General features: G+C 34.7%; 1 protein-coding gene and 1 long non-coding RNA gene across 3 annotated transcripts in view; one reads left to right on the top strand and one right to left on the bottom strand.

Annotated features, from left to right (window-relative positions):
* LOC146594671 (uncharacterized) overlaps positions 1-7060 on the top strand; it is a 19854-nt gene extending 12794 nt beyond the window's left edge. The window contains exons 3-5 of the long non-coding RNA XR_014896123.1: positions 632-715; positions 2775-4129; positions 6956-7060. This is a non-coding gene — a long non-coding RNA (uncharacterized LOC146594671). The remainder of the gene's footprint in view (positions 1-631; positions 716-2774; positions 4130-6955) is intronic.
* MCCC1 (methylcrotonyl-CoA carboxylase subunit 1) overlaps positions 1-16111 on the bottom strand; it is a 22348-nt gene extending 6237 nt beyond the window's left edge. The window contains exons 1-14 of one of the 2 annotated variants that reach the window (XM_085307127.1): positions 14977-16111; positions 13811-13950; positions 13246-13341; positions 12980-13101; positions 11814-11961; positions 11007-11128; positions 9774-9885; positions 9367-9448; positions 8374-8501; positions 5968-6151; positions 5336-5445; positions 3947-4163; positions 2837-2923; positions 2206-2301 (exon numbers count right to left, since the gene is read on the bottom strand). In XM_085307127.1, coding sequence (XP_085163253.1) covers positions 2206-2301; positions 2837-2923; positions 3947-4163; positions 5336-5445; positions 5968-6151; positions 8374-8501; positions 9367-9448; positions 9774-9885; positions 11007-11128; positions 11814-11961; positions 12980-13101; positions 13246-13341; positions 13811-13891 — 1585 coding nt within the window. In that variant the 5' untranslated portion in view covers positions 13892-13950; positions 14977-16111. The remainder of the gene's footprint in view (positions 1-2205; positions 2302-2836; positions 2924-3946; positions 4164-5335; positions 5446-5967; positions 6152-8373; positions 8502-9366; positions 9449-9773; positions 9886-11006; positions 11129-11813; positions 11962-12979; positions 13102-13245; positions 13342-13810; positions 13951-14976) is intronic. The other variant, XM_085307125.1, reaches the window with a different exon arrangement.
* Between the last annotated feature and the right edge of the window lie 126 nt (positions 16112-16237).

Raw genomic sequence — 16237 nt, 5'->3', positions numbered from 1 at the left:
ACAGAATGTGTTCAGCATCCAATGCAGTCAGATGAGAGAATTAGCTAATATGCTCTCCCAGGACATTAAAAAAAAAAAAATCATAAACCATGCAATAGTACTCAGCAAAATATGAGGGGATGGTATATTTCAAGAAAAAAAAATCAGAATAGTCTTTAAGTGATGCCACCAGGATCTAGTATTTTTAACTTGTCCTAATGTCTTGACTTTGCTCAAACTGCAATATCCATACTATTTACCTCACATGGCAAGTTTCCACAATGCTTTCTAAAAGACAGTTAAGTTCCTCACTCTTGGAAGCTTATAATACAAGAACTACAATAAATTCAGTGCACCTACAAAGGAGTGGAGGAGATCAGTAATGGAAGCAGACAGTGTCTCTTAAGACACCAAAACAACAAAAGAAAGACCGAATAGGTTGGTTTTTGTAGGTAAGCCTTTCATCTAAGTCAGTGTAAATTGCACCTCTGCAGCAAATTCAGAATACAAGGACGGTAAGAATATCAAGTGCATTACAGATAACTGATGCTTTTAGTTATAAGTTTGACATCACTGAGCGTAGAATGAGAGACTTACTAATCTTTAAGAATGTTATGTGTAGAGATTAAATTCAATCTTTATTTCYTTACAGTCATATACTACTTTTTCCATTGAACGAAGGCCTTATTGAGTGCACTGAACGGATACCGCTGATCTGAAACTGATCCCTGAGAAAGTATCCTTTGGTTTATCAGTGTCCTGAGCAAGTGCGCAAGTCAGATCAGTACCATGAGCGGCACTGAGTGCTTGCTGGTTCCATGGCCCGACAAGCTGCTCTAGCGGATGGGCCTCAGGGCAGGTTTTGTAGCACTTGAAAGGCACTTTCCTCCTCTTCTTGATTAGCTCCTGAAGCACATAGGATTCTGTCTTTTTATGTGTTATATCCAGCTTCTCTCCATCTCCTCTCACCTCACAGTCTTCCTTCCTCCCTGGGAGTCTATATTCTCCCAAGCTGTACTTCCCCCTCCCCAGAAGGCCCCAACTTTACATTCCTTCCAGCCTCTTTTTCTTTTTGCTGACATTACCTATATAGATAAACATCAAATGCAAATCTCTCCAGTATTACATATATAATCAATGCATTAAAATAGTCTAGGAATTATCTGAGRGATGTGGATTACAAGACTATTCAGATCAGCAAAAATAGGGGTATGAGGGTCTGAGTTATCTGATATGTGTACTCAGTATTTTTCCACTAAACTCATCTCTGTATAATCTATGCAGTTCAAAAATATTGACTTAYTCTCTTAATGCCCATTTGCTGAATTTTAGGAACAAGAAATGGATATGCAGAGAGACTGAGCTATTAAGTMTTCAATTACTTTGTGTGCCAAATTTAAGATGTAATCCATTAGGAGATCCTACTTGACTCCAGGTGGTACATAGGCTATATTCAATACTCAGCAAAACTGAATTCGTATAAGACTGAATTCCTATAAGCCACACAATTAGAGACTACCACAAAAGAAAAAAAAAAGAAAAAAAAAAAAGGCAGCCCTATATTTAAGTGTCTTGACTAGTATCCTACAGACCCTCTATAGTGCAAACAGAGATGGAAGCCAATTCTACTGGGCAGTGCTCAATTATTTAACCATAACACACTACTATTCTGATCATTCCCTATCATATTTGGTAAACAGTTTCCAATTTCTGTCATCAAATAAAAAGTATTATCTTACAGAGAGTGCTCTGTAGAGCTTTCTTTTTTATATACATACATACATATATGTATGTATATATATGTATATATGTATGTATATGTATGTATCTCACAGCAAGTCCATCTCATGCACAGAATAAAGCAGGAGTCCTGCAGAAAAACTCTTTTTTAAATGCTGATTTAAATCTAACCTCCAAGGTTTTATAAAAGTAAATCTATGAAGGGAAAATAGAGTCAGAACTTTAAACATCAGAAAAGCAAATGCTTTTCTTAGCCTTAGTTTCAGAAGCATTWTAGCAGATCTTTCACCCAATCCAGCATCTAGCACAGATMATTTTAGGCCAGACTATTAAAGTCTACCATGTCTGCAAGTAAACCAAAAATAGAATCTTATATTGGTGATTATCAAGCAACCTTAGTAACAGATGATACCAACATAAGTCTTCCAGCAATTGACTCTAATTTTATCTAACAAAATATCTGGGAAAAACAAAAAGGATTTATACCTGCATGTTGTATGATCCTTCTTGATTGTAATTTACAGTTACATCCACAACTGTTCAATAAAACAAAATATATACAAGTAGATTTAATTATAGGACCTAGGGAAYAATAACATATAAATAATATTCTGAGTATCTTTTTTGATAAAAAGAGATTTCYCATTACTAAGACAAGAACAATTATTCTCAGATTAGCCTAGTAGACACTGCAGATTTGTAACAGCTAGTACTGACTTTTCAACAACTTTTTTTCCAAAGCTGAACATCTGAATTTATGCTCTGAAATCAATAGTAAGTTATCTGGACAGAAAACAAATTTTTGATGGTAAAGTGCTGAACGGTTCCACACCAAAGAAGTCACAAAAAAGTTGACAKTACTTCTAAAAACTCAACCATATTTAGATGGTGAACATGATTACTGACATTTTCATTTGGTTTATACTTCCTCAAGATCTAAGGGCATGCATTTAATAATTAACCATGTAACTTTGTGAATTTCCTTATCAGCTTAAATTGCATGAAACTCATATCGCTTCTATTTGCTATTTCTTAGCCTGTATTTTCATATATAGTTGAAATAACTTTGACCATCAAGCATTTCCCTGCCCTCTCGCACTCCAAGTTACTCACTTACTGTTTTCCCCATCCAGAAGAGACAGTTTTCTAGTATGCAATATATTTATTCTTCTACCACTGCTGGATGCAAATGGTGAGAATTTATCTAAAATAAAAAATATATGGACATGTTACTTTTGTTATATTTGGACAAAACACAACACTTGGAACTTGCACCATAAAATTCACAGTCCTATCCCTACTGTTAGCATGGCAACTTCCCAGGCTGCCTGGAAAGGTTGATGGCCTTTCCTCTGCTTGCTTTTTTGAGAATGGTAAAATACATAATTATCAGATATTGCCCAATTAATTTATCCTCTCTTAAAGTAAGAGTATAGGCAGGCTTCCTGACATATGRGATTCTTTCCAATCGCAGTTTTCTACGTTTCCAGCACAGTCAAAGTGGAAGAAGAAAAAAAATTAACAAGGTTGTTGGGTAGCATACATTAGATTTGTATGAAAAACTTTTTGTTAACAGCAATTGCATTCCCCACTGGTCTAGATATTAACAGCTTATACTTTTAACCCTCAAACATATTATAAATATTCTCCTCTGAACAGATACGAACACCCAGACAAGGAAAAGAGTAACACAAAAACATCTTTTTAATTTAGAGTCTTCCTGTTTGTTTCAGTAAATTATGAAACATGTACTTGTGGTTTTTAGTATATTCAAAATCACAGTACTAGAACTCAAGAWTTTTCAGCTCCTGGAGTTCTGTTCGGTCCTTTAAACCCTACTGCCTCTCTCAATCCTAGCTGAGTCAATTTAACTCTAACAGCCTAGGACTGACTGTACGAATAACAGTAACCAATAGTCCCTGTTYGTGCTTTAAGAGCGGAAGAGGCCACAGCAACACAGATTATGACCTTAGATCCCAAGATCTTTTCTATACTGACTCTCTATCAATAGAAGTACTCTGTACATTACAGTGGTGATACATTCAGTACCTGTTTCTTAACAAAAATTGTGGTCTGCCCTGCCTGTGAATATCAGACACGTGCTAGAATACAGAACCCTGAGCAGAAACAAAGAGTATACAAATTAAATAATGCTACATGAGCTCACAACACTGCCTCATCCACACACAAGCAAAATAAAACAAAGGAAAATAAGAATGATCCTTACCACCTGACTGATCTCTAAAAGCATCTGTTAACATTTTCTCTTTCAGTATGAGTCCTAGAGCTGCCTGACACACAACTTCATATGGGGTTGCCTTTTTGGTCGGAAACAGTTCATCGTGGTGTTGAAGAATGAAATTAGTGTGCACGTTTCCAGCCTCAAACTGAGGGTGTCTCGASAGGCTCAGTAAGAAATCAATATTAGTGTTTAATCCTACAATCTGTTAAGAAAAAGCATCAAAACAACTTCAGCAAAATACAATTTACCAAAAAAATGTAATTAATTCAATTGGTACATTTCATTATCTAAGAAGCCACAGCTATTAAAAAAAAAATCCCAACAACAACAACAAAAAACCCTACCTTTCCCAGAAGAGGCACTAGTAAAGGGATGTGATTTAAGAAAAAATTACTTCTTTGGAAAATCTTGTTCTTAGTATTTAAAAACATATTCCCAAATGCAAAGAACAGTTTCTAAAAAGAGCTAAAATAGTTTCAGATATGCCAAACTTGATCTTTTAATAGTGAMAAACATGACTTTCATAAATTTACTAGATTCTATGCATTTCCTGTCATCCTGAATACATTATCAAAGACAGAACAAGAAAGTATAACTGGCTGTTTTAGAGAAAGCAGTGAAACTGATTAACTGTACTGTACTGCCAACATTTATTGACTAAAATACTAAGAAAACATAATTTCCTGGGTTTTTTTTTCAGTGTTATCTCTTTCACTTGCAGTAACCTTAAATTTTAACTAARACAATAGAAGGCCAAACATTTTCAGCATCTCAACAGTCATCCTTATGCTGCCAATTTAAAGGTTTATATAAATTATGCAATGAATAATATTGAGTTTGCCATCAAGTCAAACCTTCTGAATTCTGGTTTTGAAAAGAGATATAGTACCTGTAATTTTCATGGAGGAAAAGGGCTATTTCTTAAAAATAATTGATAGTATTAAAAATTCCACATCTCTCTTTACCGCATGTATATTCTAAAATCTAATCATTTTGAACACTAGAAATTATAACCACACATTGACAGGAATTCCACGTGCAAACTCCTTTAAATTTGAGAAAGCTTGGACTATGGTTTAATATTTTGCCATTTAGATTTACTGCTTTATGAAGTCTCAGTTGCAATTTAAGATATTGCAAATTTAAGAAAAATCCAGGTGTAAAACAGAACTTATCTCTACTAACTCCTTTAATGAAAATGGTTTGCATATTAGGAAAACTATAGCCTCAGCAAAGAAGAAATGAATCTGCAATGGTAGTGACAACACAGGCCCCCTCTGTGAAACCACTTTTGCTTTACTGTAGTATTTTATTAGTTTGTTGTCAGCTCAAGATGTAATGGATTTGAAATAATACTGGGTTCCTTTTACTTACGTTATATTGATGCAAACTGTATTGCAACTTTCTCAACGCTGCCTGACGATCCTCAGCCCAAACAACTAACTTTGCAATCATTGGATCATAATGGACAGAAACCTCATCACCTAAAACATAAAAAGAAAATTTCCAAGAAATTTTCTAAGAAAAGTTCTAAGATATGTATCTTCTGAAATTCAGTATGCATATCGCCCAGCATATGGCAGTAAATTTTGATGCAATTATCAGCCAGGTCTCTGCGTGTTCTTAAAGAAAATTCATCTTTAGCTTGAGACCCAGCATTTCAATTCTAACAYCAACCTCAGTATACTTTTACAGAGAAAAAATTACTCAAGTTTGATTTTGTCACAATCACAATTGCAGGACTGGTAAACTTTGATGGGGATGTAATCAGCATAACCAATGGATAATCTGGTTAAAAAAAGGTAAAAAAAAAAATATTCAGTGATTGACCAAAGTGCATGAAAAATCATTCTGTAGAATGTAGATTCTACAGAAAAATTCTGTAGAAATTTGTATTTATGACAACATTGTGTGGGACAAACTGTTACTTAGGAAAAAGCAGAAAATGCTTAAAAAGAAAAACTTTYGAGAATAAATATTTCCAGCATTGCTGTCCTAAATTTTACCTTGTCTGACTCCAGTCTCTATCCTGGTGAAACTATCAGGTGGTGGGGTGGATAAGTGCAATAATGGTCCAGCCCCTGGCATAAAGTTATTATTAGGGTCTTCAGCATATATCCTTGCTTCAAATGCATGGCCTTGAAGCACAATCTCTTCCTGCATTAGAGGAATCTTCTCTCCTGCTGCAACCTGAAAACAGTATTTTTTTTTTCTTTAATGCAGGATCAGTATTTTCCATTTGGATACAAGCACTTGGGTATTTTACACACATCTCCTTCCTCTCTTTCTCCTCAAAAACCACACATACAACATACACAGATACACGTGTATGTGTTTATTTACATACACACATGCATCTCTGCAGACAGAAACAGCATACTGTTCACTACTATTCAGCAGAAGAAATAACTGCAAACTTCAGAAAACATGGYGATTCAAAGAATAGAAAGAATAACAAATCAGACAACATGATTGCCTTGATACCTGAACCAATGCAGTCAAAGCAGTAGTTAGATTGCAACACTACAGTTGAACAAAATAAACAATTTCAAGACCACTCTGTCTTACATTTTGGAATAGTAATCATTCAGAGATAAAAGAACTGCAATTTCAAGCACGAAAAACCTATGGCTTTGTAACAAAATTAAGATTATTTCTATGTAAGACAACAGTTTCTTAGCAATTCTCTTTATTCCTTCTGTCAAAGAAGTGAGTTGTGCAGGCACTTTTTGTACAAGAACTCTATAGAGACTCAGTTCAGAAAAAAGAAGTCAGCTACTATACTTATGATATTAGAATTTGTGACAGCAATCTGAATTCTAGGGCAGTATACTATCTTGTTATCTAAGAGCAGTAATTAATAAGGATTGTCAATGTATTTAGAAGATTTAAAGATCGTCTAGGCATGAACAATTAGAAAGCACATTAAGAAAGAGCTAGGAGAAAGAAGTTATAAATGACTAATTCTGAAGTTACTCTTTCCTTTTTTCTGAGAATCACGATCCAAAGGATTTTGGATTATTACTGTAAATGGACCTGGTAATATTTCACACAGCTAAAGCATATGGAAAATATTTTCATTTCTTTCTGCTGATTTTATTAAAAAATAATTAAATGTTTAAGTAAAAACTTCATCAACTGTGCTGTTGTCATGTACTCTGGGATCTGTGCAGATTTAAGGGAAAGTTTCTCAAATGAGATTTCTAACAGTTCAAGGAGTTTTAATAGGTAAGTAATAATCATTTTATTCTGGAAGAAATTCAGATTACAAACACAAAACTTTTAGGTCTTTTAGGAACAAAATAGTAAGGAGAAGCCTGCTGCAATTAAGCACAGAGATGAAACCTTTTGCTAAGAAGCAACATAATTCCCATCTACACAAGGAAATACAAGCTCTCACTGAACTTTAGTAGCAAAATTTCATCCTCTTTTGAAGCATCAGGAGTTTTCCRTACTCTGCCTTCTGCCAGTGAACTGTGGATTTCAACAGAGACAGCAGAATATAACTTCTCAAAGACAGAGTAGTACTACACAGGTTCACAAAAATCATCTCTCAAAGAACTGATAAAGACACCATTTTCTACATATTATGATTCATAATAAGCCACATGCCATGATCTTTGAACCCTTCCACATTCTCTCTTCCTTCCTTCCAGTATTGTTTGAACCCTGCTGCAACTGAGCACTCAAAGCTCACTTTCCATTCCCAGATTAGCAGTTCACAAGCTCTTCCTGTGCTTTTGTTAGTTCAGTCTTCTTGTCCAGTTACACTAAACGCTCCACCACCCTATGTACTTAACCTCACTACGTGTTGTATTCATCACTTCTAGATCTATCTAACCAGAATTGCATTTTCAATTTCTAGTTCCCTGAGGTCTGAAACTTCCTGTTATCCTTCAGACAGGTGAGTAACCTCTGCGTGTATTAGGTGTGTGAGGAAATAACCTGTTTCCAGAGCACACAACTACACATTTATTTTGGAATATTGGTAGAACAGCAAACACATGCTCCTGTGAAGAGTTTTTCTCCTCTGGTCTGATCCGAGAATGATTTTGGGGCCAGAGATATACTACACATTTAAATTAGAGATAATAAAAATATTGYTCAGAATGGGAAGGAGAAAATCAGGATCCTACTCCTCCCACTTCCCACATTCTCTATAACCTGAATAAAGATATAGAAAACAAACTTTTCCTCCCCATAGACAAAGCCTTTGTTGGAATTCAGAGCATCTCCACAATACTCTCCAATCAAACGGGGTAAGATTTTCCTGTGGAGCAATGGAAACTGCACTCTGTTAATAGAATGGGAGATAAGCACCAGAAAACAAATCTAGTCTCCCACAGACAGTATTGAAGAATGCTACTCACCAAAGAAGATGGATTCTACGTGTAAAATCAATTATCACTTACCCTAAGCTGCCATTCCACCAAATCTGTTCCAGTGATCATCTCCGTAACTGGGTGCTCCACTTGCAGTCTGGTATTCATCTCCATGAAGTAAAAATTATGTTGGGAATCCATAATAAATTCCACGGTTCCTGAAATAGTTGGAGGAAGAGGAAGCAAGGTTTTGGGGGATGGACATAAGATATTTAGTGATTTGTAGTTCTGAAAGATGCTTTCACAGAATCAAGAGAGCTGGGTTAATGCTCCAAGCAGTAGATCTAAAACAGCTAACTGTCATAAATCATGGAATCAGATGTTAGCACAATGCTATTACTTCTAAAACAGATGCATTAAATTTCATTATATTCTATACAAACTATCTTAAAGGGTTACACAGTTGAGATCTAAAACCAGAAGGGATGTTTCCTTGCACATTTACATATTCTGTGCTGTAGAACAACCATTCTCCCATAGAGTAACACCTGAATTTCAGTAGTTATAAAAAGTGCTTCAAGTTAACAAAAAAAACCCAAAACACTTAAATGCTTTATCCTTATTTAAAATAAATATCCAAAGAAAATAACAAGAAGCAAAAAAGAAGTAATAATTTCAGCAACTAAGTTTTTATCTGGAAAGTACCATGGACTTCGCAGATAATGAGTATTTTAAACGTCTTTCCTATCAGAACATTATGTTTTATTCTTTGTAASAGGAAAGAGAAATGATTTTGTTTTGCTTTGCTCAAACTTATTTACATTCATAGTAGTCMCTTTCCAATAACAATCTAGTTTATTCAATCATCCATTCTGAAAATATTCATCTGTTGAGCTCAGACCAGGTATGCTAGTTTAAATTTTGCCATTAAATCAGAATAAAATACGCAGTTACTCACTTGGGCCTCAAAGAATTCTGGAATGTTTGTCATACTCTAGAACAACCACATGCCATTTGCTTTGAGCCTTGAAGTTTTATTAAGCTAAGAGGATGGCTTTGGAGCAGCCATACCTCCAGACTTACCTGCTCCCACATAATTCACTGCTTTAGCTGCTTTCACAGCAGCTTCTCCAAGTCTCTTTCGAACTTCACAATTAATTCCTGGCTGAAAATAAAATAATACAAAAGATTACTAAATATTGTAAACTTTAGTGATAGCAACTTACTACAAATATGAATACGAATATTTTGTGATTTTTATAAACTGTAGTAAAATCCTTATCAATATTATGTTTGAAATTTATGTATTTTTTCTGATAATCATTTTCCTAATCATTCTTTTCAGTTAGAACATTTTCTGCAGCAAAACTAAAACAGCTACTGAGATACAAGTAATAAATGCCACAAGAGAAATCAGATGGGGGGGGGTAAGCACTAAATTTAAAAATATGACAGTTTAATTAAAAAAAAAAAAAAATCTTTCTGCTTACCCCTGGTGCTTCTTCAATGATTTTCTGATGTCTTCTTTGCACGCTGCAATCTCTTTCAAACAAGTAGACTGCATTGCCATGCTGGTCACCAAATACTTGGACTTCAACATGCCTGTTTCATAATAATAAGTGTACCAATATATTTCAATGAGGATCACTAAAGCCCCTGTTCTGTGACTGACTTCACCCAAACTTTTAAATTTGTACACAGTCCTGTTAGACTTCAGTAGGATTTCTACTGAGTTTAAGTATCTGCCCTCAAACAGCCAGAAATGTATAAATGAGTATCACCAATCAGCAGGATTTCAACTGTATTAGACACCCTAAATCTTCCAAATGAAGTAGGATTCTAAACTCTGACGAAAACTCATGGGTCAAAAATAAACAAACTAGACATATTTAAAGGCTGCTACCTCTCTATTAGTTATTTCATTATCATACAAGCAAAAATTTGCTATTATTTGGTCATGACATCATGGTATTTTCTTCCATAATTTACTATAAATGTAGAATTTCACAAGAGGCAGCATTTTATTTATTTCAACATACTATTTCAGAAGAGAACTACGAGGCAGCAAAAGTTCTTTCTACGTAAAAGATGAACAATGATTTCTCACTATTCAGATAATCTGATTGCTGGTAAAAGAAATTCTCCAAGAACTTAAGTGAGATTTTCCCATGCCTGATTGTCAGCATAAACAGGCCCCTAGTTTCAGTAAAATGAATGTGGTACTGCAAGAAAGACAGGTGGGAAGTACAAAAATATCAGACAGATCTATGTCAAAAGACTATTACTTCTGTTTAATATATCAAAATAGAGAAAAAAATACTAGATAGTTTAGAACATTCGCAGGCAGCAGAAACACCATGACCTACTGATTCACAGGCCTGTAATTAAAGCATTAAAAAGTGATTCTTTCTGGATGGAAAGTGAATTTGGAAGGCTTACCAAGCAGGAAYATTGGTGTCATAACCTAACACAGTACAAAATACTTGCAACATAAGAGTATCATTAAATATTACTACCATGTTTCCAGAACAGCTGTATTTTAATCCTAATCATTCAAAACAAAGTCATCATAATAAATTCAGTATCACATAGAATAATCAATTCTTACTCATTAATATATGCTACAATGCAATTGAACATTCAAGAATCATTTTCATCCTTCTTTCAAAACATCTGTGTTTATTCAACAATACAATAAACATTACATCATATCTATTTCTCACCTTGGATTGTCTACAAATTTCTCTATCAGCATTGCATCATCATTGAAAGACTTCTTTGCTTCTCTACGAGCTGATTCTAGTTGGTCCAGAAACTCCGTTTCCGAATGAGCAATTCTCATGCCCTACCAGACAAAAAATAAGCTCTAAATGCCTAACAATATGGTACACAATAAAAATGTGTGGCATGCAAACAGGTGCATGACTGAAACAGGAGATATGCATAACAGTAGCATACTTCCCTTCCTTCTTAACCATTAGCAAAATCACATATCAACTTCCAACAAGGTAATCCTATTAAGTTCCAACGAAAGTGCCATTAAAAGTACAAGAAAATGATATTGTCATTCCATTAACTCAGATGACTACAGAATTCAACATGATTCTTGAACCGCCTAGAAATTTTCCAAGATCAGCAAAAAAAAAAAAAAGGAAAAAAAAAGATTTCCTTACAAAATAAATATACCTATTTTGGAATTAACCAGAATTGTCTATGTCATTTTTATACAAACTTATATCAGAGTAAAATCATATTTAGACATGGAATTCCCCATGCATTAAAAGGTATCTAGATATTGATTAGTTAATTAAATTAGTTACTGATTTGTAACTAAGCAGTAACTGCACAATAGATGAAATGAGATTTCAGAGTGCTGTACTGGTCATTATCTTACTAATAATTAATTTTAACCAAAAGTAATTCTTCAGTTTCCTTGTTTTCAGAGATTTTTTTATACTATTCAAATAGTAGAAATTGAGGCATAACAACTTTATACCATATGGTAAAAAGATTTGTATTAGTTCCTTTACCTTTCCTCCACCTCCGCGAACAGCTTTAATCATTACTGGATATCCTATTCTCTTGGCATGTTTTTTCAGACATTCATCTGATTGATCTTCTCCATGATAACCTTCAACAACAGGAACGCCAGCAGCAGACATTATAGCTTTGGAAGTGCTTTGACAGAATAGTTTTATGTTTAGAATAACAATAATATTTTTCTTACTATAAGCTCCAAACGTGCAAATGCTCCCATTGTTAATTGCTATCATATAAGAAGTACTACTAAACCTGCTTATGTAAGTAGTCCTTTTGAAGTCAGTGGGATTTGACCATAATTAATTAAATGCTGTAGATAGGAGTATCTTTTCTCTAAACCCTCCTGATAAAAGTTTTAGTCAATTCCAGTCTTACCATTCTTTCTCACTTTCTGGCCCAYGTTTATGGAGAAATCAAGAAGGGCAAAACCTAACATTTTCAAATTATAACAATGCATCCTGCCAAAACTGTATTTAAAGTTATGCAAAAGCAAAACTCTTCTTGTGACACAAACTGATCTGGATTCAYCCCACATATAAAGCACTGAAACACATATCAATAACATCAAATATTCATATAGAAGTACTTAATTTACAGAGGTAATTTATYTTTACATTAGTAAGTGATAAAAAAAATAATTCTATGAAGTTAGTATTAYACATTTCATGTTTTAGTAATAAGCTTATTTCCACATTTTTGATTTACACTTCATGCCTTGGAAACATTTCTTTGGTCCAAGTACGATCCACTATGATGAACAAAAATCTATCAACACCATTTTATGTCAGCCACAATAATCTCTGCTGCATCATCATCTTTTCCATTGTTCGTCTGATTCATTTGGGACTAACATTAAAGAGATTCAATCTGATTGCTGAATCTTTATCTACATAACACTGCAAGGCCCAAATCCACCTGGATAACTAGATTCAATTAGGTATGTAATTATTAAAACCCTAGTAACCGAGCAATCTTGATTGTTTACATGAAKTTCACAACCATAAGCCTGGAGCTTATTCTTTTGAAAAATGCAATAAAAATGACAATAAAAAATGAAGGAATAAAATAATTAAGGAGAAAATGGTCATTTAGTAACAAAATTAGTTTTGCCAAACTGTAAATTACATAACCTAGCAAAAAATGAGAAAACGGATACCTTTTAATACCCATATCTCTAATAGCAGATGAAGGCGGACCTATGAAGATAATTCCCTCTTGCTTGCACAGCTCTGCAAACTCTGTGTTTTCTGAGAGGAAACCATAACCTGGATGAATGGCCTAAAACAGAAATAGATTACCAGCGCATTTGTATATTAGTTTAGCTTAGAAAACCCTGAAACTTCATTAGAGTGCTAGGGGAAAACATGAAATTGAAATACAATGGGTAAAAATGAAGAAGATTCAAGGCCATGGTCTACTTACCTGTGCTGCTGAGACCTTGGCCACCTGCATTATTTTCTCCATAGCCAAGTAACTCTGCTGTGAAGGTGCTGGACCAATGCAGTATGCTTCATCTGCCTGTTACGGAAGAAAAACATTACCACAGACCATTTATTAGACAGTATATAGCCATTTTAAACTTCAATTTCTGAGCTCATTTTACTATTTAACCAACTGTTAACATGCAAAAGTTCAAACCACTGCCTCTCTTCATGTAGAGACTCTACTAGATGAATCAAATTCTGACTTTCTTCACAAAATATCAGAGTCCACCAGCTAGCCCCCAAAGGTTACTCTGGAGTTTAGAAAGTCAAACTTTTCCACACTTTCTGTATTGTTGACAGGTATTAAGATAGAGGCTAAGCATATTTTTCATTGATACTAGGAAAACTTAATGGTAATTCTACAGATAAAACAACTCCATTAGTGCGCGCACACTTCTTTTCATATTTATTTTATTAAAGAGCACTACTATTGTGAATGAATGCTAATAACAAACTGAAATTTTTGCAGAACCAATCACAAACTTTTAATGAATATACTTCACCATTGCTACATGCATGGAATTTCTGTCTGCTTCACTATAAACTGCTACAGACTTCACACCCATTTTCCTTGCTGTTCGCATCACTCTGCATGCAATTTCTCCTCGGTTTGCAATCARGATTTTCTCTATGTTGCAACTTCCTGTTGAAAAAAATTAATTGGAGCATTGTTTTAAATAAATATATCCTTAAATATATTCCTGAAAATAAAGCAAATTTTAGAATTCAGATTTATTTTTCATCCTTCGTAGTGTTTATTTTATGTACATCTTTCAATAACAAAAAAAAAAATATATATGCTTCACACAAAACTCCTTCCATGCTAGTCTTGGAAGCTTTTGCTCAGAGTCACTATACAGAAGCATGTTTAAATTAAGTTGTTTGCTTTTTTCTAGGGTCCAAGAAACAACCTCTAATCCTAGAACAGCATTTAAACATAAAATATTATGCACATATTTTAACTACGTATTTTCTAGGCTCACTGAGAAACAATTAAAAACCCTAAAAAGACTACAAGTTATTTTCATTTATGCAACAAACATTTATTCCCCAYTGACAGACAGTCACAAAGAAGTAACAACTAATAAAGGTATTTTATCTTTTTTTCAAAAACAGTGACTTACAAGTTTTGTAAGTAAGTATTATGACAGCAGTTAAACATGATAGAAATATAAGGATAAATGTGTCGTAAGCAAAACTGAAAAAGTTAAAACTAACCTACAAAATGATAATATATCTCTGAATTATAAAATGTATCTTTTCAGAACATATGACAATAGGATTAGTTTAAATAATCTTAATAAATATTATCTTCTTTCAAATATCATTTAAATACTACTACACTTAAAAACAGTTCTCACAAGAACATTACTACCTTTCTACCACAAACAGTCTTAGAGGAAACCATCACAAAAATAAGTAATTTTCATGAAAATTAAGTATGACTAAGTATGATAGAGGAACTTATTCAAAGTCTTCTTTATGCATTAAAGGTGACTTCTGTTAAATCAGGAACAGACTACTATTTTAGAAAACTACATAAATATTGAGTATTTATTGAAAAGAAAACTATGGCTTTTCCTAGAACTAAGTATCTAAAATTCATTGTAAAGCCACCTACATTGCACAAGTAATTATACCTAAAAGCTAAAAAAGGTAAGTTTCATACCTATTGTTGAGGCATATTTCACAAATCTTTGTCCTGAGTTCCATTGTCTGCATGATTATAAACATATAGAATTGTTACAAAAAATAGAGAATATAATAAGAAGGTGTAACTGAACTGCTTCAAGAGTATATAAAGACAGCACTAATGTAGTTCTGAAGTACTTGATACAATTATATAGACACAAGCAGATACAATATGAAAGGTGTATCAAACTGTATCAAGCTTCTCCTTCAAAAGGCTTGCATTTTAGACATCATAGGAACAACAAATTGCCTTTTTTTTTTCCCTCTGAGCAGCATGCAATTTGGAATACACTTTTTTAATCTTTTAGTAGAGAGAACAACCAATATCTGACATTCTGACATTTATTACAGAGAAAGCAATTGCCTTCAAAGTATTTAGGAAAGAAGACAAAATCTRAGCGGAACAAACACAAAGTAGAGAAGATTACACAGAACGTAGCAGCTGATCATATAAAGAAAGGCTAGAAGAGGAAGGATGTAAAATACATTCAGAAAGAAGARCTAAGAAGAATCTTGGAAATTAAAAGTTAAATCTCAAAACAAGTCTAAAAAGTGCTAAACAAATTAGGTACAGGTGGCTAAGTGTCCAGAAGAGTAAAGAGAAAGTAAGCTCCTTTCAATTAACATACAGATCAACTTCTGAACTTTGGATCAAAGCCAGTACTTCTCAAATTGCATCAGAGAAAAAGTATGAAGTCAACCTTACACCATCCAAGTGTCAAAATCCCAAGATCAAATCTCAGAAGTTCAGTCTCGATAATGAGGGTAACATTTCCTAAACAGCTTTAGTTAAAATAAATGGCTGTCCTGGTCACTAAYACCTTCTGCACAAGATTAGAGGCAGAAGATTGTGGCTGCAGCAGGTAGTCAGTGATGGGTGCAAGATCCCGAGCACCCGGGACAGCCTGATGGAATCTCTGCTCTTGCTTGATGCAGTGTATTTCTGTGCTCTCTCTACCCGCGGGGGATGCTGACGGGAATCCCACCCGTCGCTTTAAGAAATGTGCACCCCTTTCCTGACCGCTCTACCAGAGAGGAGGCTAAGGGCTCGTTTACACGCACGGCACCGGCTCGCCCGCCGCGGCCACAGCACGGGGGTGCCCTGAGGTGCCGTGAGCGCTGCCCCGAGCAGCGGGGCCCTCCCTCCCCCGGGACAGCCGGGCCCCGGTTTGGGAGACCTCYCCCCCCGCCCCCCGCGCCAGGCCTGGACAGCTACCGCCGCCCGCCGTTATCGCGGC

This window comes from Rhea americana, unplaced genomic scaffold (assembly GCF_003343005.1).
Source record: "Rhea americana isolate MKP2758 unplaced genomic scaffold, rheAme1 scaffold_253, whole genome shotgun sequence".
Lineage (NCBI taxonomy): Eukaryota > Metazoa > Chordata > Aves > Rheiformes > Rheidae > Rhea > Rhea americana.
Note: the sequence above shows the minus strand (reverse complement) of the source record. Positions and strands in the feature narration are given on the sequence as shown.